Consider the following 22,966-nt stretch of genomic DNA (forward strand, 5'->3'; position numbering starts at 1 on the left):
GTGGGCCACGTGCACACGCGGCGCTGGCGCGCAGGGCGCGGTGTCTCCGTGCGCGACGCCTGCCGTGGGTGTGCAAAGGGGCGCAGCGCGTGCAGGCGCTGTGCAGTGGGCATGGTGTCGGTGCCGCTGCTGCAGGCGCAGTGCCAGCGCCCATTCCGCTGCAGTATTGGTGCCAGGCCAGTGCACTGCGCGTGGTGCTGCTGCCCGCGTGGTGCCAGCGTGGGTGCCCATGCAGTGCTGCTGCGGTCGCACGGTGCTGGTGCAGTGTGAATGCCGGCGCAGCGCCAGTGCTGGTGCAGTGCTGGTTCCCAACCAGTGCCGTGCCAGCTCCCACGCAGTGCCGGTGCCCACGCAGTCCAGTGCCGATGCAGTGCTGGTCCCCGTGCAGTGCCAGGTCCTGTGCAGTGCGGGTTCCCATGTCGTGCCAGTGCCAATGCAGTGCTGGTCCCCGTGCAACCCAGATCCCACACAGTGCCAGTGCAGTGCCAGTCCCCGCGCAGTGCGGGTCCCAAGCAGTGCTGGTGCACTGCCAGTGCCGTCCCGGTTCCGTGCAGTGCCGGTCCCCGTGCGGTGCCGGTGCCGGTGCAGTGCCAGTGCCCGTGCAGTGCGGGTTCCCGGGCAGTCCCAGACCCGGTGCAGTGCCAGCGCACTCCTGGTACCGTGCAGTGCCGGTGCAGTCCCCGTGCAGTGCCAGTGCAGTCCCCGTGCAGTGCCAGTCCCGGTGCAGTGCCGGTCCCCGTGCAGTGCCGGTGCAGTGCCGGTGCGGTGCCAGTGCCCGTGCAGTGCCGGTGCAGTGCCAGTCCCCGTGCAGTGCCGGTGCAGTGCCGGTGCAGTGTCGGTCCCCGTGCAGTGCCGGTGCAGTGCCGGTCCCGTGCAGTGCCGGTGCAGTGCCGATGCAGTGCCGGTCCCCGCGCAGTGCCGGTGCAGTGCCGGTGCAGTGCCGGTCCCCGTGCAGTGCCAGTGCAGTCCCCGCGCAGTGCCGGTGCAGTGCCGGTCCCCGTGCAGTGCCGGTCCCGTGCAGTGCCGGAGCCGAGCGGGTCCCGCGCGGCGCCGCTGCAGCTCGGTGCCGCCCCCGGCTCCTGCGCCCGCCCCCAGCCCGCCCGCCCGGGCTGGCCGGGGCCGGGACCGGGGCCGGGGCAGGGGCCGGGGCCGGTGCGGCGGACGCGGCGATGGGGCTGGCGGGGCCGCCCCGCTCCTGCCTCCTGCTGGCGGCCGCGCTGCTGCCGCTGCTGCCGCCCGGGGCCGCCCCGGGCCCCGCCGCGCCGCCCGCGCTCACCGACGCCGAGATCGAGGCGTTTCTGCGCGGTTTCCTCGGCCCCGGGGAGCGCGGGGAGGGCGACGGGGACGGCGACGGGGACGGCACTGACCTGGGCTTCGGCACCGACCTGGGCTTCGGCACCGACCTGGGCTTCGGCACCGACCTGGGTTTCCGCACCGACACCAGCACCGACACCAGCACCGGTGAGCGAGCGGCACCGGCACCGCGGGTCGGGGCTGCCCCGGTAGCGGGCACCGCCGGGGTCCCCCGGGGGCTGGGGGGGGGGGCAGCGGGACGCGGGGACCCCCCCAGCCCGGCCATGGCCGCCTCTCACGCCGCGGCGGGGCGGCTGCCCCCCCTCCCCAGGGTCCCCGGGGCGGCTGACGGAGCCCGAGAAACCCAAGAAGGGGAAGAAGGAAAAACCTCCCAAACCCACCAAGAAGCCCAAGGAGAGACCCCGGGGCTCCAAGAAGGACAAGGACAAGGACAGGGACAGGGACAGGGACAGGGGCAAGGACAAGCCCCCCAAGAAGCCCAAGGAGAAGTCCCCAAAAGGCTCTGAAAAACCCCCAAAAGGCTCCAAAAAGCCCAAGGAGAAGCCACCCAAGGCCACCAAAAAACCCTCCGGCAAGAAGCCACCGGAGCCACCAACCACCCCCCAGGAGCCCCCCCCCACCCCACAGCCCCCGCGGGGCAAGGACGATGCGGGGACACCCCGGTTCCCGGAGCAGCCTTCACCCTACGAGGAGGAGGATGGAGGTGGCCGAGGTGAGTCTTGGGGGGCCCAATCTCACCACCAGCCAGGTTGGGTTGGGGGGGGGGCTTGGCACACCATGGCGTCACCCCGTGTCCCGCTCAGCTTCCCGGTGGCACCCCATGGCCGGCTGGGCTTCGTCCGGCTGGGGTCACCCCCCTCCGCCCCCACCAGCCTTCCTCCCTGAGGGGATTTTCTTTTGGCGTGGGGCTGCCGGGGGGCTGGGGGGGCTGCGGGGCACCGCCAGCCCCTCGCTCTGTGTCCCTGTCCCCAGGGGAGTTGGAGGAGCCACCGAGCGAGCCCTGGGAGCTGGGTCGGGAGGACTGGCGCCCCGAGCCCGAGCCTGGTGAGTGCCCTGCCCCGGGGCCACCTCCCTGCACCCCGGTGCCACCCTCCCCTGTACCCCACGGCCACCTCCCTGTTCCCAAATGCCACCTCCCTGCACCCCGGTGTCACCTCCCTGCTCCTTAGTGTCGCCTCCCTGTGCCTCAGGGCCACCACTCTTCACCCCAGTGCCACATCCCTGCACCCCAGGGCCACCTCCCTGCTCCCCAGTGCCACCCCCCCTGCACCCCAGTGCCACCCCCCCTGCACCCCAGGGCCACCCCCCTGCACCCCAGGGCCACCTCACTGCATCCCAGTGTCACCTCCCTGCACCTTGGGGCCACCTCCTTCTTTCCAAGTGCCACCTCCCTGCAACCTGGAGTCACCTCCCCGCACCCCAGGGCCACTTCCCTGCAACCCGGGGCCACCTCCCTGTTCCCAAATGCCACCTCTCTGCACCCCAATGTCACCTCCCTGCTCCCTGGTGCCACCTCCCTCCACCCCAGGGCCACCCCCTGCGCCCCTTCCCCACGTGCCCCCTCCCCGCAGAGGTCCCCGAGGAGCCGGAGCCACCGACACTGGACTACAACGAGCAGCTGGAGCGGGAGGACTACGAGGACTGTACGGTGCCAGGGCGCGGGTGGGGGGGACCGCTGGGGTCCCCCCTCCTGCAGGGAGGGAGGGAGGGGGTGTCCCCCCCCTACCCCTCTGCCTCGCACCCCCAAAGTCAGTGCCACCCCCTCTTTCTGTCCCCAGTCGAGTACATCCGGCGGCAGCAGAAACCCCGCAAGCCCCCGCGCAGGAAGAAACCGGAGAGGGTCTGGCCCCAGCCCGAGGAGCCACGTAAGTGGGGTGACAGCGGGACAAGGGGGGGCTGGCACTGCCTGGAATGGAGTGGGGGGGACAGTCCCCAGCCTTGAGGACACAGGGGAACATCATTTTGGGGGCAGCCTGGAGCTGGGGTGGGCATGGGGACTGCATAAGGGGTGCAGGGGACCCCATAGGGGCATGGGGATCTCTTGGGGGTACAGGGATCCCGTGGGGATATAGAGGGGTCCTGCGGGGACATGGGGACCCTGTAGGGACATGGGGGACCCCCGGGGGCACAGTAGAGTTGTGGGGATCTGTAGAGGCATGAGGGACCCCACAGGGACATGGGGGATCCCATAGGGGCACAGGGATGCCACAGAAGCATGGGGGACCCCATAGGGACATGGGGGATCCCATAGGGGCACAGGGAGGCCACAGAAGCATGGGGGACCCCATAGGGACATGGGGGATCCCACAGGGGCACAGGGATCCCACAGAAGCATGGGGGACCCCACAGGGACATGGGGGATCCCATAGGGGCACAGGGATGCCACAGAAGCATGGGGGACCCCACAGGGACATGGGGGTACCCCCATTGCCCCCCCCCAAATCTGCAGCACGGCCTTTTTCACCCTCTCCAGCGAAGCCGGAGGTGCCACCCCCACAGCCCCCCCCACCGCCCGTCCTGGTGACCGAAGGGGACTACGAGGACGGCTTCGAGCGACCCGACTACGATGACCGTGAGTAACGAGCTGGGGGGGGGGATCTCCCTCCGTGCCCAGCTGGGCTCCAACCGGTGGCACCCACCCCTCCCTCCCCAGCCCTATAGTGGTGTCCCAGCCCCCCCTCCCCGTTTGCACCCCGCAGTGGCGTACGGGCTGCCCCCCCCGCCGAAGCCCAGGAAACACCCGGACAAAGAGGACGAGATGGAGACGGATGAGGAGAAACTCAAACCCTGTGAGAGATGGGCAGGGGCTGGGTGCCGGGGCGGGTGGCATGTCCCCAGGGCGGGTGACACATCCTCGGGGTGGGTGGCACATACCCGTGGTGGATGGCCCATCCCTGGGGCGGGTGGCACGTCCCCAGGGTAGACGGTACGTCCTCGGGGTGGGTGGCACATCCACGGGGTGGGTGGCATGTCCCTGGGGCAGGTGTCACATCCCCAGGATCGGTGGCACATCCACGGGGCGTGTGGCATGTCCCCGGGGTGGGTGGCACGTCCCCACCAGCCGCTCTCCCACCCCAGGGAAGCCCAAGAAAGGCGGCAGCAGCAAGGAGGAGGAGGAGGACCCCTGGGCGGAGGAGAAGGGCCGGGACCGCAAAGGTGGGTGGCAGCCCCCCATCCCCGTCCCCTTTCCCCCAGCCCCCCAGGCTCTGCCCCCCCTCACGCACCCCTTTTCCAGGAAAACCCAAAAAACCAGGAGGGAAGAAGTGGGAGCCGGACGAGGATGAATGGGCCCCTCCAGAGGAGAAGACAAGTGAGTGTCCCCGTTTCCCGGGGGGGAAGCGGGCACCCCTCTGGGGGGGAGGGGATGCCCATCACCTTCCACCTCCACCTCCAGGATGTCCCCCCATCGGCCTGGAGTCCCACCGCATCGAGGACGACCAGATCCTGGCCTCCTCCATGCTGCGCCATGGGCTGGGTGCCCAGCGCGGGCGCCTCAACATGCAGGTGAGGGTCGCCCACCCCGCGCCCACCCCCCTGCGCTGGCGGACCCCCCCACCCACGACCCCCTCGCTGTCCCCACCCCAGGCGGGCGTCAATGAGGACGATTTCTTTGACGGGGCTTGGTGCGCCGAGGACGACAGCCGGGCGCACTGGATCGAGGTGGACACCCGCCGCACCACCAAGTTCACCGGCGTCATCACCCAGGGCCGTGACTCCCAGATCCAGTACGGGGCTGGGGACGAGCCAGAGGGGACGGATCCGGGGACACGGGGTGGGGGAGCAGCTTGGGGACCCCCCCTCCCAACCTGTCCCCTTCCTCCCACAGCGAGGACTTTGTCACCAGCTTCTACGTGGGCTTCAGCAACGACAGCCAGAACTGGGTGATGTACTCCAACGGCTACGAGGAGATGGTACAGGACCCCAAAACGGGCTGGTTCGGGGTGGGAAGGGGGATGTTAGGGACTCTCTCCCCACCCTCGGCTACATCTCGCCCCCCTCGGCAGATGTTTTACGGCAACGTGGACAAGGACACGCCGGTGCTGACTGAGTTTCCCGAACCCATGGTTGCCCGTTACATCCGCATCTACCCCCAGACGTGGAACGGCAGCCTCTGCCTGCGCCTCGAGGTCCTGGGCTGCCCCCTCTCCAGTAAGAGCCACCCCAAAGCAGGGACTGGGGGGGGGGGGTTACGGCTCCCTGGCCCCCCCCCCACTGCGTCTTTGTCCCCTCTGCAGCCGTCAGCAGCTACTACGCCCAGCAGAATGAGGTGACCTCCACCGACAACCTGGACTTTCGCCACCACACCTACAAGGACATGAGGCAGGTGAGCACCTCAGCGCTGGTGGGCACCTCGGTGGGGTGGGCACCTCCACGGGGTGGGCACCTCCACGGGGCGGGCTCCTTCATGGGGGTGGGTTCCTCCACGGGGGGTGGGCTCAGCCCCCGCCAAGCGCTGCCCCCCCATCGCTGTCTCCCCCCCTGCGCCCGCAGCTGATGAAGGTGGTGAATGAGGAGTGTCCCACCATCACCCGCATCTACAACATCGGCAAGAGCTCGCGGGGGCTGAAGATCTACGCCATGGAGATCTCCGACAACCCGGGCGAGCACGAGACGGGTGAGGAAGGGAAGGTGCGGGGGGACCCGGCCGCGGTCCCCTGGCGCAGGCAGGGGTGCAGGTAGCACACTGACCCTGCCTGTACCCTGCCCGCAGGCGAGCCCGAATTCAGGTACACGGCGGGGCTGCACGGGAACGAAGTGCTGGGCCGGGAGCTGCTGCTCCTGCTGATGCAGTTCCTGTGCAAGGAGTACCACGACGGCAACCCCCGGGTGCGGAGCCTGGTATCCGAAACCCGCATCCACCTCGTGCCGTCCCTCAACCCCGATGGCTATGAGCTGGCCCGCGAGGCGGTAAGGGGACGGCAGGGGACAGCGGGGCGGTGGGATGGGACGGCGGGGTGGTGGGATGGGATGGTGGGATGGGACGGCGGGCTCACCGCTGCCCTGGGCTGCCCGCAGGGCTCCGAGCTGGGCAACTGGGCGCTGGGCCACTGGACGGAGGAGGGCTACGATCTCTTTGAGAACTTCCCTGACTTGGCTTCGGCGCTGTGGGCGGCCGAGGAGAGGAGGCTGGTGCCCCACAAGTTCCCCAGTTACCACATCCCCATCCCAGAGCACTACCTGGCTGAGGATGCCACGGTGAGCCACGGCACGGGGCACGGCGGCGGGGCGGTGGTGGGGAGGTGGTGTCTCACGCTGCCATGCCCGCCTCGGCAGGTGGCGGTGGAGACGCGGGCCGTCATGGCGTGGATGGACAAGAACCCCTTCGTGCTGGGAGCCAACCTGCAGGGCGGGGAGAAGCTGGTGTCCTACCCTTTCGACACGGCCCGGCCCGTCAGCGAGACGCCGGCAGCCGTTCCTCGCCCGCCGGATGACTACGAGGACGACAACCCCGAGCTGCAGGAGACGCCTGACCACGCCATCTTCCGCTGGCTCGCCATCTCCTACGCTTCGGCCCACCTCACCATGACCGAGACCTTCCGTGGGGGCTGCCACACGCAGGACATGACCAACGCCATGGGCATCGTGCAGGGGGCCAAGTGGCACCCCCGGGCTGGCAGTAAGTGGGTGCCACGCCACACGGCGTCGGCCTGCCTGCCCACCCCGTGTTCCTTCCACCTGAAGGTGTGAGCGAGCGACTGGGTGGGCGCTTGGTTGTTTGTTTTACAGGCATGAATGACTTCAGCTACCTGCACACCAACTGCCTGGAGCTCTCCATCTACCTGGGCTGCGACAAGTTCCCCCATGAGAGCGAGCTGCAGCAGGAGTGGGAGAACAACAAGGAGTCGCTGCTCACCTTCATGGAGCAGGTAGGTGCTGGGACACGCCGGGCAGGGAGCCGGCAGCTGCCCTGCCTGCCCCACGTGGCTCCTCTCGTCCCCTTTCCTCGCGTAGGTCCATCGGGGCATCAAGGGCTTGGTGACGGATCAGCAGGGAGAACCCATCGCCAACGCCACCATCGTTGTGGGGGGCATCAACCACAACATCAAGACAGGTAGGGTGCAGGGTAGGGTGCTGGGCAGGGGTGCCGGCAGCACCGCGCTGCCTCCTTCCCACCCCGCTGCCTCCCCTTACTGTCCGCAGCCAGTGGCGGGGACTACTGGCGCATCCTGAACCCGGGCGAGTACCGCGTCTCGGCTCGGGCCGAGGGCTACAACCCCAGCGTCAAGACCTGCAACGTCTTCTACGACATCGGGGCCACCCAGTGCAACTTTGTCCTGTCACGTTCCAACTGGAAACGCATCCGGGAGATCATGGCCATGAACGGGAACCGGCCCATCCGCCGCATCGTGCCCGGCCGCCCCATGACGCCCCGCGAACGCATGCGCCTGCGTATGCGCCTCCGGCACCGCATGCGACTCCGGCAGCAGATGAGGTTGCGGCGTCTCAATGCCACCACGACCGCCAGTGGCCCCACGGCCCCGCCGCCCACCACGGCCCTGCCCTTCCCCATCAGCAGCACAGCCTACGTGCCCTGGAGCCAAGAGCCACCCACAGCCGGCACCTGGGAGATGGAGACGGAAACAGAGGTGGTGACTGAGCTGGTGACGGAGACAGAGGCCTGGGAGCTGGGCACGGGGACGGCGCAGCCCTTCACCACAGCCGAGACCTACACCGTGAACTTTGGTGACTAGGAGATGCTCGTCCCCTCGCTCCTGCTTCGAGCCAAGGCCGGATGCTCGCGGTTGGTTTGGTTTCGCCTGCCGCAGGCTCTGGCATCCGCTTCTAAAGCCTTCCTCGAGCCCCGGGCAGCCCGCTCTGGGTAGCCCGCCCTGGGTGGGCTCCAGCTCCTCACCCATGCTGCTTCCTAGGACTGCAGGGCACGCCATGCCGATGCTCGCCCCGAAGGCTGGGCGGCTGCGGAGCGTCCCCCTCGCCCGGCTCCAGAGCCAGGCAGGAAAGGACGTGCTGCCCCGTCCCTCGGGGCTGGGCAGTGCCAGCCCTTGCCTGGCAAGGGAGGGGGTGAAGCAGGACCCAGCCCTCGCCCCATCCCCGTCTCCCGGCACAGCGGGGCTGGCAAGGGTGGTCCCGCTCTCCAGGGCAGGGCCCGCATGGAGGCAGGCGCAGCCCCTGTCCCCTCCACACAGTTTTTTGTTACACAAATAAATCAAGTTATATTGGTACGAGCATCTCTTCTCTCCCGTGCCCCGGCAGCTCCATGCCAGCCCTCCCGGGGATGACACCAAGGTGTGGCCACCAGGACCCTCCGAGGGGCCAGGGGTTTATCGAGTCCGTGCCTTGCCTGCTCAGTCAGTGTGCGACCTCCATGTCCCCGTCATCGTCCTCGGCCCCGAAGCCCGAGAAGCTGATGGGTTGGCAGCTGAGGTTGCGCAGGTTGATGAGGCAGGCGGTCTGCGTGGTGCTGAAGGCAGGCACCGTCACCAGCAGGACCTGCTGCTCGTCCTCCCCTGCAAAGACAGGCGGGCATCAGGCGCGTGAGCCCTCGGTGGGCTCCCCGGCGCGGGCTCCCAGCCCTGAGCGAGGATCGGGGGGTCCTGCAGGCTGCGGGACTCACCTTTGAGCAGCTTGGACTGGAAGCGGGGAGCGTTGCCGCAGAAGTAGACGTGAGGGCAGTCGGTGAGGATGAAAGGGTCCGATTTGTAAAAGGGGTAGCAGCCTGGGAGGGATGGAAATTAGGAGGGGAACCTGCACCTGGACCACTTCGAGGGGGGCAAACACCCCTCAAACCTCGGCAGCCACCCAGCTCTCGCCTTACCCAGGGTGTCCGGGGCTGTGGGGCTGATGTGTCCCGCCAGCAGCGTCCACTCCAGGATCTCCAGGTAGTCATCCATGCTGCTGTATTTGAAGATGTCGCTGATGTTTTGCCCTGACGTCCCCAAAAACCTACAACGTTTTGGGAGAAGGAGGGAGAGATTCGGATGGCTGTACTTGCCGTGACTTGCCCCGCGATCCCACGCCGCCAGCAGTTGTCACAGAGCCGGTGGCGCGCCACGATTTTTTACCTGACGCCATCCACGTCGGCTTGGTAAGGGTTGGTGACCAGCCGGAGCGTGGAGTAGGCGCTGGCGAGGGGCAGCATGCAGTGATGCAGCGGCTGCTGGGGCAGCGTATAGTTGGTGGGGTCAAACTCACCGGGCATCACGTCCACGGGCACGGAGGTCTGCGGGCAGAGCGGGGATTACCGGGGACGGCCAAACCACCCTCCTTCCAAGGGGCTCAGAGCAAAGCCCCGGCTGGAGTCTGCTGCCGGCCCTGCCTCGCTCCCCGATTTGGCTCCTGCCACTTCCCCGCTTGGCTTCACCGCAGAGACCAGATGCCGGGAGAGGGATCTGAAGCTGGGCTGTGAGCTGCCTCCCCTTCTTGCTGCGTTCCCGTACGGCACCAAATGCGGTGCTCAAAGGGAAGCTGGGGGCCAGGGAAGGGGTGTTTGCCACCCCGCACCCCTGGGCTGCTGGCAGAGCGCTGCTTCCCTGGCTCGGGAGCCAGGCTCCCTGCCTAAGAAGGTACCCGAGTCCCCGGCCAACCCTATCCCGCTCCAAGCACTCACGCAAAGCTGCAGCAGGATCTCATCCAGCATCTTCACGGCCTCCACGCTCGCCGCCTGGGTCTTCTTGGTCAAGTACTTGGCCTGGGTCAGTGGGGAAACAGTGAGGGCACAACCCCGTGCCCTCTCCGATTCCTCCTTCCCCACCTCCACGGGACTCCCCGTGCCAGCCAGGGCCCCGGAGAGCACGGTGGAGGCTGAAGACCCCTTCCCCGCCGTACCTTGTTGATGGTATCCCGGCTTTGCGTGTTCTGGCTCAGCAGGTTCCCCGCCAGAATGACACGGGAGATCTGCGCGGCGCAGCTCTGCTCGCCCTCGGCGCCCAGCTGCCCGGTCACCACGTCCACCAGCAGCTGCGTGCTCAGCAGGGACTCGCCGCTCCCGCTGCCCAGCCCCAGCCCCGACACCAGCAGGACGAACCTAGGCGGAGAGGCTCGGGCAGCACGCCGTGCTCCCTGCCTGCGCCAACCCCTGCCCGCACGGCGACGCCAGGGCTGCCCACACCAAGGGGCTTCAGAGCGCCACGCGTCGGGGACACGAGCCCCCGTCCGCGATCTCTCTTGGCACGAGGCACCTACTCTAATGGGCGCATGGGGCAAACGGTCCCCAGGGCTCGGGGATACGGCAGGGGACGCAGTGCCAGCCCCGCTCCGGTCGCCGCGGAGACTCACCGGTCCGTGCTGGGGCCTTTCCAGGGCAGCAGCCGGGGCAGGTCGGCGAAGCAGTGATCCTCCACCAGGAACTTGCCATCGTCCTGCTCGGAGCCGTACACGGCAAAGATGGTCCCTACGGCACAGAGCGGGCAGTCAGCCCCCGGCCAGGGCCCAGGAGGTGGCTCCCACCAAGGAGCCATCGTCCCCTACCTGTCACCAGCCTCTGCACCTCGACGGCTCCTTCCAGTTTGATCCGCTGCAGCTCATCCTCCAGGATCAGCTCGTCGGAGGGGTGGATGTACTTGGGCAAGGGGGGCTGAGGCACCAGGTTGTGCTGGGGGGGGGACAGGGCAGGCTGTGATGGCCTCAGCAAGGCCGAGCTGCCCCAAAGGGCCCTTCCCCCCCGCCCAGCCAAACCCCGCTCGTGGAAACCAGAGCGCGGGCGCGTGACTCATGAGAGCCGCCGGCGCGGCCCCCCACCGCCGGCCTGGCCAACGCCCCCGCTGCCACTTTGAAGGCGGCGCTTTGGGGGCCCCGGCAGCTCTCGGCGCTGCTCGCCCAGCTGCACGCCACCCGGACGAGCTGGTTTTGCTTAACGCCTCCCCGCAGCGCCCCGGCGAAGCAAACACGAGCGCGGCTCCCTGGCCAAGGAGGAAGCGGCTCAGCCAGGCGGCGGGAGACGGCGCTCTGGCTCGCCTCGGGAAATGTGTTTGCAATCACCGCCCCGGCAAGCGCTCTGCTCCCTTTGAACCCTGCCCGGCAGGCACGGTGCTAACCTCATGCCGTGACAAGCAGGCTCCAAACTTCCCAACGTGCTCCCCACGAGCCGGCTGGGAGCAGATGGGCCCCCGGCACCGCATGGGGACGGCAGAGCTTCCCTGGACGCCCCCCTCATCCTCCTCCCCTGCAGCAGGGAAAGGGGGTTTGCTCTGCTGGATCCAAACCCTCCAAGGGCAGGAAAAGCAACACCAAGCAGGCGCATACATGGTGCACGCTGGCACAAAGGGGTGGCACCAAGAGCGGCGGCGTCTCAGACGGGGTAGGCACAGAGATTATACACCGGCTCCCCAGGTCAAAGCCCTGGCAGTTCCCGCTTGCTCGGCCACAGCGAGCACGAGGGAAGCAATGGGAAGCCAGCCGAGGTCCCGATGTGCGTTGGCAGAGCCGTGTGGAGGAGATGGGGGAGCCCCACGGGAGGGAACGTCCCCGCTGTTACCTCCTCGCTGATCTCCTGCAGGATGGAGGGCTGCAGCTGCATCGCCTTGAAGAGCGTCCCCACCACACAGCACTTCTCGCCCGCCCGCAGCTCACAGAGCTTCTTCAGGGCCAGGTCGTTCCCTGCGGAGAGAAACGGGGGCTCAGGCGGCCTCGGGGACAGCTGCGAGGGCAGGCAAGGCTCAAGGCTGGCCGGGACCAGCTGGAAGGGCCTGAACGTCGAGGCCAGCAAAAGACGGTGGGGGAACGTTGCAAAGCCTCTCGCTTCTCCTCGAGGCACGGAGCCGAATTCACATGTGTAGGCCAGATGGGGCCAACGGAACATACCAGAGAGCCAGTACTGCCTGCAGGCATTTCCTCTGCGTGGAGCGGGGGGAAAGCTGGGTCATGCTGGGGTCTGGGGGACCTGCAGCTCCCAGCCGCCACCCAGGACAGCGTGCAGAGCTCCCGCTGGGCCCACAGGTCCAGCTCCGCCTGCGAAGGGAGGGTGGACGGGTCCAGGATTGTCCCACCCGGGCACGGAACCGGTGCTCCTGCCCTTGCTGGTGTTCCTGCTCCCCATCCAGGAGACGACCCAAACGTCCCACTCAGATTTGACAGGCAGGAGAGATCGTTCACCACCCCCAGGTCTGACCTCTGCCTCCGCCAGGGCCAGATCCTCTGCCCAGAATCACTGCTGGAAGCCAGGATCCCCATCGCAGCCGGGCATTTGGGAAGATCCCGGGATGGAGACAGGCTGCTGGGGAGCGGCAGGGTTTCCTCTGCCTGAAAGGCACAAACAGGTCCCTGGGCCGGGGATCCACAGGGGGTACGGGCCGGGGGAACCAGCACGCGCCTCGGGAGGTGCAAAGAGCATCGCAGCCCCAGCGCTTCGTCGTCTTTATGGCTGGGGAGCGTTTGCAGACAGCAAAAAAAGCATCTCCCTCACCACCAAGACTTCTCACCTCACCCACAAGGACCCAGAGATGCTTCAGCCCCCTCCTTTACGCGCCCGTAAGGACTTTTATTTCCCCCCGTTTCAATCAAGCCCAGCCGTCCTGAGGCTCGAGCCCCGGAGGGAGGAGGACTGGCTGCCGGGCTGCGCTGGCGCTGCGAGAGCTGCCGGGCTCCTCTCCCAGAACAACGCTGCCAAAGCCCGCTGCCGCGCCGGCTCCTCCGTCAGGTCGTCCCTGCTGGCTGCGGGCGGTGGGGTGATGTTTTCCCGCCCCGCCAAACTCTCCTTTTGCTAATCACGCGCCTGCTGAACGTGATTCCTGTCCGGTGGAAAGCACCGCGCTGCGATCACAGGCACCCCGGGCTCAGCAGAGCTGGAAACAACGGGTTCATCAATCCCAGGAATGCAAACGCTCGGAGTCAGAAAAAACAATCCAGTTTTAGTTTCTTATTCTTGGCTCTAACCCCCAAAATGTGTGTGTTTAGGGGGAGGGGGGCTGCCCTCTCCAGATTTTGCCTGCAGGCACTTCTCGCTGTGAGACAAACCCCAGAACTCTCGACCCATCACATGACTCCAGGAAGCGGAGCTTTACAAAACCGCTGGTTCCCGTCACCCTCGGCAAAATCCAGGGTTACGGCGCAGGGCGGCCGGCCAAAGAACGACATCCGCTGTGGAACCGGCACAGCCCGGCGCGGGCTTTGCTTCCCCTCGGTTCCGCGCAGCCCACAGGGCCAGGGAGAGAAAGAAAAACAAGCGGCTGGCCTGAAAACCTCCATAGAAGGGCAAAGCCGAAAGCTTGGCTGGCCCGAGAGGGTGAAATTCGATAACAGGCTTTTACCACGCTCGGGGAGCCATGCGCCGCGCCGAGGCCTGCCAGAAAGCTCAGCCACTGCGCTTTGGCAGCGGCGAGGCGGTTGCTTCATCCAGCGTCGCCGTTACGCCTTCAGATGGAAACTCTTTAGCGCGAGGATGCTACCCGCTAACCGCTAACGCGGCCCCGCCGGGCGGGGAAACGGCCCCCCCCGGCGCAAGCGGCGCCTCTCCCGCCCCCCGCTTCCTGGCCGGGGGAGCCCGCCAGCCCCTCACCCCGCCAGCCCTCGCGCTTAACTTGTGCTCCCCACAGCGAGTGGAAGCTTTGACCTGGCCTGGTGAGAAAAAAAACAAAGGTTTTCTCCGCACTGTTGATGTTTAAAAGTGATTTTAGAAACGTTGGGACGCCGCCCGGCAGAGAAACCATCCCCAAAAAAACACCCGTGGGTTATTCGACTCCTGACGTTTGCGCAAGCTTAGGAACCGATGGCAGCACCCGCAAAAAGAAAACACCGAAGTGCTTCCAGCGGGCGCCGCGTCGGCCGCACGGTTTTGCCCTCCTTCCCCAAAGAGGGGGGTTACTCCCCAAAACTGACTCACCCCACTTCTGTCGCGCCCGCTCCTCCAGGACGGGCCGCATCTGGATGAGGCGCGCGGCGTAGATGTGGGCGTACTGGCGGCTGAAGCTGCGTTCGCCCAGCTGGAAGGGCTGGGAGCAATCGGCGTACGCCGAAACCGGCACCCTGGCGAAGGTGGAGGCCTCGGCGGAGGGGGGGGCCAGCAAACCCTGCGCCGTGGGGGCCGCCTGCTCCGAAAACATGGTGGGGGCCGGGGCGGAGCAGCGGGGCTGGACACGGGAGGATTTTAATGGCGGGTCTGGAAAGCAAACGGGCAAATTAAGGATCCTGGCAAATTAAGGCCGGCACGCGGCACAGCCCAAAGCCCGGCACACCCCGGCCACCACTGTCACCCCGAGATGCTGCGAATCCCTCCCTGGAGGCGGCCCCCACCCCCAAACTGACCCCCTCGCCCCCCAAAACACAAACCAGGCCTAGGTCTAACCCCCCCGCATCCCCCCCAGCACCCCCCTCCTCTCCCTCCCCTCCTCCAGGGCACCCCCAAACTCATCCTGCTGCCAGGAAAACGCCAGGACACCCACCCCCTCACACCCCGGCAGCAGGACACTCAAAGCCCCCCCCCCAAAATCCACCCTGCCCACCGGACCACCCTGGGACCCCCCCAACACACCCTGGCACCAGGAGCCCTGCACAGATCCCCGGACACCTCCTGGCACCAGCCCCCCCCGGACACCCCCTAAACACACCCCCTGGCATAAAGACCCCCCCGAGGGCACCGGGACCCCCCCCCAAAACCACCTCTCAGCACCAGGACCCCCCAAGGACACCAGCCCCCCCCAAATTCCCCCCCCCCCCAGGCAGCGGGACCCTTTAGGGACCCCCCAGCCCCCCCGCGGGGCACCAGGACCTCCCTTCCCCCGCTCCCCGAACCAGGGTCCCCCCCATGACCCAGGACCCCGGGAGCCCCTCGGGCCGGGGACCCTCAGACCCCCTCCGGGGACCCCCAAAAGGCACCAGCCCCCCCCCCGAGCCCCCCATCGCCCCCCCGGCAGGAGGGTCCCCCAAGGCCCCCCCGAGCGGGGCAGCCCCGGCCCCCCCCGGTCTCAGTCCCCTCCGGGCCCCCCCGGGCCGCAGGTCACGTACGGGGTCAGAGGTCAGAGGTCGGGGGGGGCCGCCAGCCCGGCACCACGGGCCCGCCATGGGGAGGGGGGGGGGGGAAAGGGCGCGAACGCCGCAAAGCCCGGAAGTGGCGTGTCCGCGGGACGGAAGTGACGTCAAGGCGGCGGGTCGCCGTGGCAACCACTGGTGGTGGCGGCGGCAGCGCCGCGAGGCCGTTACTGTGGAAACGGGGGGGGCGGCGGGACCCCCGGGGCCCCCCGGGGCCCCCCGGGGCCCCCCGGAGCCCGGGAGGGGACGGGGGTACCGGGACCGAACCGGGGGGGCACCGGGACCGACCCCCGGGATCCAAGGAGCCCGTGAGGGGACGGGGGGCCAGGACAGACCCCCGGGACCCCACGGAGCCCATGGGGGGATCGGGGACACCAGGACCGACCCCGGGGGGGGCAGCGGCCCCCGCCCCGGGACCCCACAGAGGACCGGGGACAGAGGACCCCACCGAGGGTGGGGGGGGACGGGGGGGACACCGAGACGGACCCCCAGGACCCCACGAGGGTCCGGCCCCACGCCCACCTCCCACCCCAGGCTCTGGGGGGCTCGTGGGCCCCTCGCAGGGCCCTGTGCACGGCCCCAGTCGGGCTGAGGGTTTGGGGCCACGGGCAGCACCCCCACACCCGCGGCCTGGGGCTTGCAGGGGCTCGGGGGGCGGTTTCTGGGGGGCCCTGGGGCTGGGGCAAGCCCCCCCCACCCCGTCCCCCCTTCCTGCCGCGGGGGCGGGGGGCGGAGGTGTGAGGGAGGAAGGGGTTTGGCGAGCCGGCGCCGCTCCATTTTAAGGGCTTTTTGGGTTTCGGCGACGCTGAGTGGCGCGGCCGTCCCCGCAGCCCGGGGTATAAAAGCTGTCGGGGTGGGACGGCTGTCACCCGCTGTCACCCGCCGTCACCCTCTCGAGTGGGCTCGCCATGGCTGCCGCCTTCCTCTTGGTGCTGCTGGCGGCGGGAGGTAACGGGGGTCTCTCCTGCCCCGCGTCCCCGAGCAGGAGGGTGGGGGGGACGGGCACCCCGGGTGGAGGGGAGGGGGACACGTAGGGGTGGACACAGGGGACAGCGGGGATGGCAGCCGGGGTGGCAGCGTGCTTGGGGACGGCACCTGGGGATGGGGGTCTGCGTGGGGGACCCTGGGATGGTGGGACATCGTGGGGACAGGCACGAGGGGACAGCGGGGACAATGGGGACGAGGTCTATGTGGGGACCTGGGGGTGGCAGGACATCGTGGGGACAGGCACGAGGGGCCAGGGGTCTGCGTGGGGACCCTGGGATGGCGGGACATCGTGGGGACAGGCATGAGGGGGACGGCGGGGACAATGGGGACGAGGTCTATGTGGGGACCTGGGGATGGCAGGGACGGGGTCTGCATGGGGATGTGCGCCCAGGGATGGGGGGGACAGGAGGACACGGGGACAGGCAGGAGGGATGGCGGGGACAGGGTCTGCGTGGGGACCTGGGGGTGGCAGGGACAGGAGGACACGGGGACAGGCAGGAGGGATGGCGGGGACGGGTGCTGAGCGGGGCCAAGCACCCGGGGCTGGTGGGGACGGGGTCTGGGCACCCCTGGGGCACGCAGGGACCTCGGTGCCGGGCCTGCGCTCCCGCGGCCGTGCTCACCGTCCCCGTCCCCGCTCAGCTGCGCGGGCCGCGGTCCCCGAGCCCTGCCAGGGCGGCCCCGCGTCCTGGTGCCCGGACGTGGCGGCGGCCGCCCGGTGCCGCCCGGAGCAGCAGTGCCGCCGCCTCTGGGACAGCCCGGCCCTGGTGAGCCCCGGCCCCGCTGCCCCACGGCCTCAGCACCAGCCGTGGGGCAGCCCCCCGCCCGCGTCGGGGCCGGCACAGCCCTGAGGGTCTGCCTTGTCCCCCCGGCAGCGCGACGTGGCCGAAGGGGACGTGGCGGCGCCGGGCGGGGGGCAGAAGTGCGGCCTCTGCACCAAAATCCTGCAGCGGATCAAGGCGATGGCGGGCGAGGACCCCGACGAGGTGAGGGGGCGGCTGGGGGGGCTCAGGGGAGCGGGGCGGGGGGCCGGCGCCCCACGCGCGGCCCCGCTGACGCCGCCGGGGCCGGTCCCGGCAGGCAGCGGTGGAGGCGGCGCTGGGCAAGGCCTGCGGGGCCCTGGGGAAGCGCCTGGGCCGCGTCTGCAAGCGGCTGGTGAGGAAATACCGGGAGCAGATCGGGGAGGCGCTGCGGAACGGCGACCGGCCCCGGGACACCTGCGCCGCCCTCGGCTTCTGCAGGGCCTGAGCCCGGTCAGCACCCGCCCCGCGCCCCGCGTCCCGCACCTCACGTCCCGCACCCCGCATCCTGCGCCCTGCACCCCACGTCCCGCACCCCACATCCCGCGCCCTGCACCCCACATCCCGCACCCCACATCCCACGTCCTGCGTCCCACATCCCGCACCCTGCATCGTGCATCCTGCATCCCGCACCCTGCGTTCCCACACCCCTGCATCATGCACCCCGTATCCTGCACCCCGCACCCCACACCCTGCACCCCACATTCTCACACCCCGTATCCCGCACCCACACCCCATATCCCGCACCCCACATCCTGCACCATGCATCCTGCATCCCGCATCCTGCATCCCGCACCCTGCGTTCCCACACCCCTGCATCATGCACCCCGCATCCCACACCTTGCATCCCGCACCCTACATCCTCCATCCTGCACCCCACATTCTCACACCCCGTATCCCGCACCCACACCCCATATCCTGCACCCCGCACCCCACATCCTGCGCCCTGCACCCCACGCCTGCCCCGGGGGTGGGAGGGCACTTGGGGGTCCTCTGCAGAACCTGCCTGCACCGCTGTAGGGTGGGGGTGAGACAGGGGACCCCAAAATGCATCCTGGAGAGAGGGGGGGAGGTTGGAGGAGCCACTTTCGCTGGCACCTGCGTTGGGGGTGACAGGGTGACGGTGGCCCCCGACTCACTGCTCCTTCCTTGTCTCCGCAGGGCTCAGCCCTGCAGCCAGCCCCAAGTGCCACCCCCCAAACCCCGACCCCCCTGCCACCCCAGGGGGCACCCGAACCCCGTCCCACCTGCCACCCCAGCCCCCCGGATCCCCCTCCCCGTGCAATAAAACATCTCGCCCCAGGCCACCGTGTCTCCTGGGGACGGTGGCCCTACCGTCCCCCGTACCGGGGGTCCCCTGGGAGCCCATCCTTTGCGAGGGGGGCTGTTCCTTCTGTTGGGGACGTGCCAGCTCCGTGGGGACACCAGGAGCCATGCGGGGGTGCAAAACACAGGCTGAACGGAGCTGCCTCCCTCCCCGGGGCGGCTGCAGATGGACAGACGGACGAGAGCCCCTCGTTTGGTCATTTATTTGGGCGGAGCGAGCGTGGGGGACCCGCTGTCCCCTCAGTCCTCCTTCTCGTCCCCGTGGGTGATGATGTAGCACAGGGACTTGTAGTCGATGTTCCCCGAGACGTCGATGGGCGTCACCGCGAACATCTGCTCCACCTGCGTGGGGACACGCAGCCGGGGGGCTGGGACGGGTCCCTGCGGGGTGCCACGTGGGGATCACCTGGACTTTGTGGACTGGGTCTGTCGGGGACACGTGGGGATCTTGGGGTCGGGGACTGCAGGGGACACGTGGAGATCTTGGGGACAGGGTCCGTGTGGGACACATGGAGACCCCTGGGGACAAGGTCTATGGGGGACACACGGCAACCTTGGGGACAGGGTCCCAGTGGGGCACATGGGATCTCAGGGATGGGGCCATATGGGGCCGGGCACACGGGGACCTTGGGGACAGGGTCTTTGGGGGACACACAGGGATCTGTGGGGGTGGGGGCTGTGTCCCCCTCCCCACGTTTCCCCGGGGGCAGGCAGAGCCAGGCGTCCTGGGCACCTGCTTCCCCCGAGGGTCCTGTTGTCCCCCCTCGTACAGGGCCAGGGTGGGCAGGGGCCAGCGCAGGGGACCGTGACGGTGACAGTGATGGTGACAGCGATAGCCGGGGGAGCCGCCTCACCTCCTCTGGGGAGAACTTATCTGCCTGGGTCAGGAGGAGCTGCTTAAACCTGCGGGAAGAGGGAACGGCTAAGCCCGGGGGCAGCTCCTGTCCCCGTCCCCCTGCGGGGTCCCCGCTGCCCCCCACTCACTCGTCCTTGTTCACGGTGCCGGTGCCGGCGGGGTCGAAGAGCTTGAAGGCGTTGAGGATGGACTCCTCGGGGTCGGTGCCTGGGGGGCGGAGGCGTTAGGTGGGGTTCGGGGCTGACCCCAGCGGGTGTCGGGGGGTGTCGGGGGACACCCGGGGCCACTCACCGTTCAGCTTCTCCCCAAAGAGCGTCAGGAAGACGGTGAAGTTAATGGGCCCCTTCCCCTCCTTCAGCATCTCCTCCAGCTCCTCGTCTCTCACATTCGTCTTTCCTGGGGGGGACACGGTGACAAGGCCACGTGGCACCGGGCACAGGGGACAGCCTGGCCCCGGGAGGGGAGAGGTGCCACTGGAGATGCCAGCGGGAGCGCTGGGACGCGTCCCTCAGGAGATAAAGCGAGCGGTTCCCTCCGCACACCCGGGTGACCCCGGCTGTCACTGTCCCACGGTTGGCACCGTCACTGTCCCCTCACTTGGCACCGCCACTTCCCCGTGCCTGACACCACATCTGTCCCCACACTTGGCACTGTCGCTGTCACCCACTTGGCACCATCACTGTCCCCACCCTTGGCACCGTCACTGTCCCCACCTTGGCACCGTCACTGTCCCTGCAATTGGCATCACCACTGTCCCAGCTTGGCACTGTCCCTGTCTCCAATTTGGCACCATCACTGTCCCGCACTTGTCACTGTTCCTGTCACTGTCACCGACTCAGTGCCACAGCCGTCCCCGTCCCGTCCCCACACGGCGCCCGCTGACCCAGCTGCGAGTAGGTCTCCTTCAGGTCCGCCTTGGTGATGATTCCGTCCCGGTTCTGGTCGATGCAGCTGAAGGCCTGGAGCAGAGCAGGGGAGTCGGGGGGGGCTGAGCCCTGGGACCCCCTGCCCAGGGACCCCCTGCCCTGGGACCCCCCACCCTGGCTCCCCCCGCCCCGGGACCTCTCGCCCCGGGACCACCTGCCTTGGGACCCCCCACCCTGGCTCTCCCCGCTCCGGGATCCCCCGCCCCAGGACCTCTCGCCCTGGGACCCCCCGCCCTGGCTCTCCCTGCTCCGGGATCCCCCGCCCCGGGACCCCCCCGCCCCGGGACCCCCCCGCCCCGCTACCTCCTTGAACTCCTGGATCTGCGACTGCTCGAACATGGAGAAGACGTTGGAGGAGCCGCGCTGCGCCCGCCTGGCCGCCGCCCTGCCGCGCGTGCCCGCCCGCCCGCTGGCCTGCGGGAGCCAACGGGGGCGCGGGGAAGCCTTGGTCTGGCCCCGGCCAATCAGAGCGCGGGGAATCCCTTTTTTTTGGCCCCGGCCAATCAGAGTGCGGGGAATCCCTTTTTTTTGGCCTCAGCCAATCAGAGCGCGGGGAATCCCTTTTTTTGGCCTCAGCCAATCAGAGCGCAGGGAATCCCTTTTTTTTGACCTCAGCCAATCAGAGCGCAGGGAATCCCTTTTTTTTGACCTCAGCCAATCGGAGTGCAGGGAATCCCTTTTTTTGGCCTCAGCCAATCAGAGCGCAGGGAATCCCTTTTTTGGTCCCAGCTAATCAGAGCGCAGGAAGCCTTACCCCCCCACCCCCTTTTCTTTTTTGGCCATAGCCAATCGGAGTGCAGGGAATCCCTTTTTGGTCCCCCAGCCAATCAGAGCACAGGGAATCCTTTTTGTTTGGCCTTGGCCAATCAGAACAGAGAGAATCCTGCTAACTGAGGGCTGCCACCAATCAGAGCTCAAGGATGTCTTTCTGGTGGCAACCAATCAGAAGACAGGGAATCCTGCTGGCTGAGGGCTGCCACCAATCAGAGCACAGCCCTCCCCCATCCCGGACAGCCAATCAGAGCAGCAGGGATCCCCTTCCCCTCCTCCAATGAGCTGGGGGGATCCCGGCACTGCTGGGTGCCACCTGCGGGGCCGGGGGCTTCAGGGGTGGCACCGCTGGGGTGGCCCCGTCCCTCAGGCGGACCCAGACCCCAGGGCTACCCCTCCCCCCCCAGGGAAGCCCAGGCCCCCCCGGTGGCCCCAGCCCCCCAAGGTGGCCCAGCCCCCCTGGGCCTGGGGTGACCCCGCACTTTGGGGTGGCCCGAAAACCCCACGGTGACCGCAGACCCCGTGTGGCCCCAGACCCCGTGTGGCCCCAGACCCCCTGGTGGCCCCAGATGTCCGAGGGTGGCCCCGGACCCCCAAGATGGCCCATACCATGGGTGGCCCCACACCCCCAGGGTGGGCCCACAGCCCCGGGGCTGACTCCAACAGCCTGAGTGGGTCCCAGACCTGGGGTGCCCCCAGACCCGGGGTGCCCCCAGACCCCCAAAGGGACCCCAACACCCTGGGGTGCCCCAAACCCTCATGAGAACCCCAACACCTGGGGTGCCCCCAGACTCCCAGAGGGACCCCCCACACCCTGGGGTGCCCCAGGAGGACCTCACCACCCTCGGGTGCCCCAGACCCTCCAGGGAACCCCAACACTACCAGATCCCTAGAGGGACCCTAACACCTTGGGGTGCCCCTGACCCCCAGAGGGACCCTCACACCCTAGGGTGCCCCCAATCCCCAAAGGGACCCCAACACCCTGGGGTGCCCCAGAAGCACCCCAATACTCTGGGGTGCCCCAGACCCCCAGAGGGACCCCAACACCCCAAGGTGTCCCAGATCCCCAAGGAGGACCCCCACACCCTAGGGTGACCCCAGACTCTCTGTGGAACCCCAACACCCTGGGGTGACCCAGGAGGACCCCAACACCCAGGGGTGCTCCTAGATCCTCCGGGGAACCCCAACACTCTGGGGTGCCCCAGAGGTACCCCAAAACCCTGCCTTGGACTCTCTGGGGAACCCAACACACCTTGGGGTGCCCCAAATCCCCAGAGGAACCCCAATACCCTGGGGTGCCCCAAACCTTCAGGGGGATCCAAATCCCTGGGGTGCCCCCACACCCCCCAGAGGGACCCCGACACCCTGGGGTGCCCCAGACCCCCAGAGGGACCCCAATACCCCAAGATGCCCCCATTCCCGGCTCCTGGGGGGGTCCCCAGCCGCACTCACCATCCCCGCCGCAGCCCTGGGCTGGGGCTCCCCGGGGTGCCCCAGCTTTTATCCCCCGCCTTGTCACCCCGAGCTAAATCGGGCGGCAGATGCGGGCGGGCGGCCGAGCCAAACTTGGCGCTGGCGCCGGGTGCTGACACCGCCGGGCTGTGCCGGACACAAGCCAGGCCGGGCCCCCCGGGTGTCACCGGGGGCGGGGGACACTATTTTTGGCTGCTTGGGAAGGTGGCTGAGCCGTGGCATCCTGGAGCATGAAACAGCCCCGTGGGGGTCACCCATGTGTCCCCCCCTGTTTGGCGTGGGCTGGGACCCACGGGATTTGGGGGTCCTGCTGCTGGCGGGAGTGGGATTTAGCCCTTGGTGGGGGTCTGTGCCCCCTTTTGGGGGGGTCAGTGCTGGGAGGGGGAAGCTGGGGTGCCCCCAGGTTCTGCCCCCCACCCTGTCACCGTTGCGGGGACAAAGCTGGAGGGGATCCCTGAAAATCGGTGCCCCACCGCATCCGGCACAGCTCCGGCGCACCCCAGTCCGTCTCTGCACCCCCAGGGCTCACTGGTGGGGGCTGACCTGGCCCCCTCCTTCCCCCTGACCCCCAAGTACCCCCCAACCAGCCCCTC

At 68.5% G+C, this 22,966-nt stretch overlaps 3 protein-coding genes across 3 annotated transcripts; 1 reads left to right on the forward strand and 2 right to left on the reverse strand.

Annotated features, from left to right (window-relative positions):
* Positions 1-1,162: 1,162 nt before the first annotated feature.
* Positions 1,163-8,495, forward strand: AEBP1 (AE binding protein 1). The gene is made up of 21 exons (XM_075174577.1): positions 1,163-1,461; positions 1,625-2,026; positions 2,287-2,358; positions 2,886-2,957; positions 3,093-3,179; positions 3,788-3,886; positions 4,014-4,103; positions 4,393-4,470; positions 4,550-4,624; positions 4,709-4,818; positions 4,900-5,039; positions 5,141-5,225; positions 5,319-5,463; positions 5,550-5,638; positions 5,806-5,929; positions 6,026-6,222; positions 6,331-6,510; positions 6,589-6,931; positions 7,042-7,181; positions 7,267-7,366; positions 7,456-8,495. Exons 1-21 carry the CDS (start codon positions 1,170-1,172, stop codon positions 8,004-8,006), a joined length of 3,471 nt encoding a protein of 1,156 aa, XP_075030678.1. The 5' UTR covers positions 1,163-1,169; the 3' UTR covers positions 8,007-8,495.
* On the reverse strand, positions 8,485-15,329 carry POLD2 (DNA polymerase delta 2, accessory subunit). The gene is made up of 11 exons (XM_075174610.1): positions 15,211-15,329; positions 14,090-14,365; positions 11,747-11,868; positions 10,741-10,864; positions 10,549-10,663; positions 10,099-10,297; positions 9,881-9,961; positions 9,336-9,493; positions 9,089-9,216; positions 8,888-8,989; positions 8,485-8,780 (listed from the first exon to the last, which is right to left on the reverse strand). Exons 2-11 carry the CDS (start codon positions 14,307-14,309, stop codon positions 8,623-8,625), a joined length of 1,407 nt encoding a protein of 468 aa, XP_075030711.1. The 5' UTR covers positions 14,310-14,365; positions 15,211-15,329; the 3' UTR covers positions 8,485-8,622.
* Positions 15,330-18,438: 3,109 nt separating this feature from the next.
* MYL7 (myosin light chain 7) lies at positions 18,439-20,528 on the reverse strand. Its single transcript, XM_075175014.1, has 6 exons — positions 20,433-20,528; positions 20,087-20,162; positions 19,495-19,599; positions 19,332-19,410; positions 19,202-19,250; positions 18,439-18,689 (listed from the first exon to the last, which is right to left on the reverse strand). The coding sequence occupies exons 1-6, from the start codon at positions 20,466-20,468 to the stop codon at positions 18,588-18,590; spliced, it is 447 nt and encodes a 148-aa protein (XP_075031115.1). The 5' UTR covers positions 20,469-20,528; the 3' UTR covers positions 18,439-18,587.
* Between the last annotated feature and the right edge of the window lie 2,438 nt (positions 20,529-22,966).

The sequence above is a fragment of the Calonectris borealis genome, chromosome 27 (assembly GCF_964195595.1).
Source record: "Calonectris borealis chromosome 27, bCalBor7.hap1.2, whole genome shotgun sequence".
Taxonomy (NCBI): Eukaryota; Metazoa; Chordata; class Aves; order Procellariiformes; family Procellariidae; genus Calonectris; species Calonectris borealis.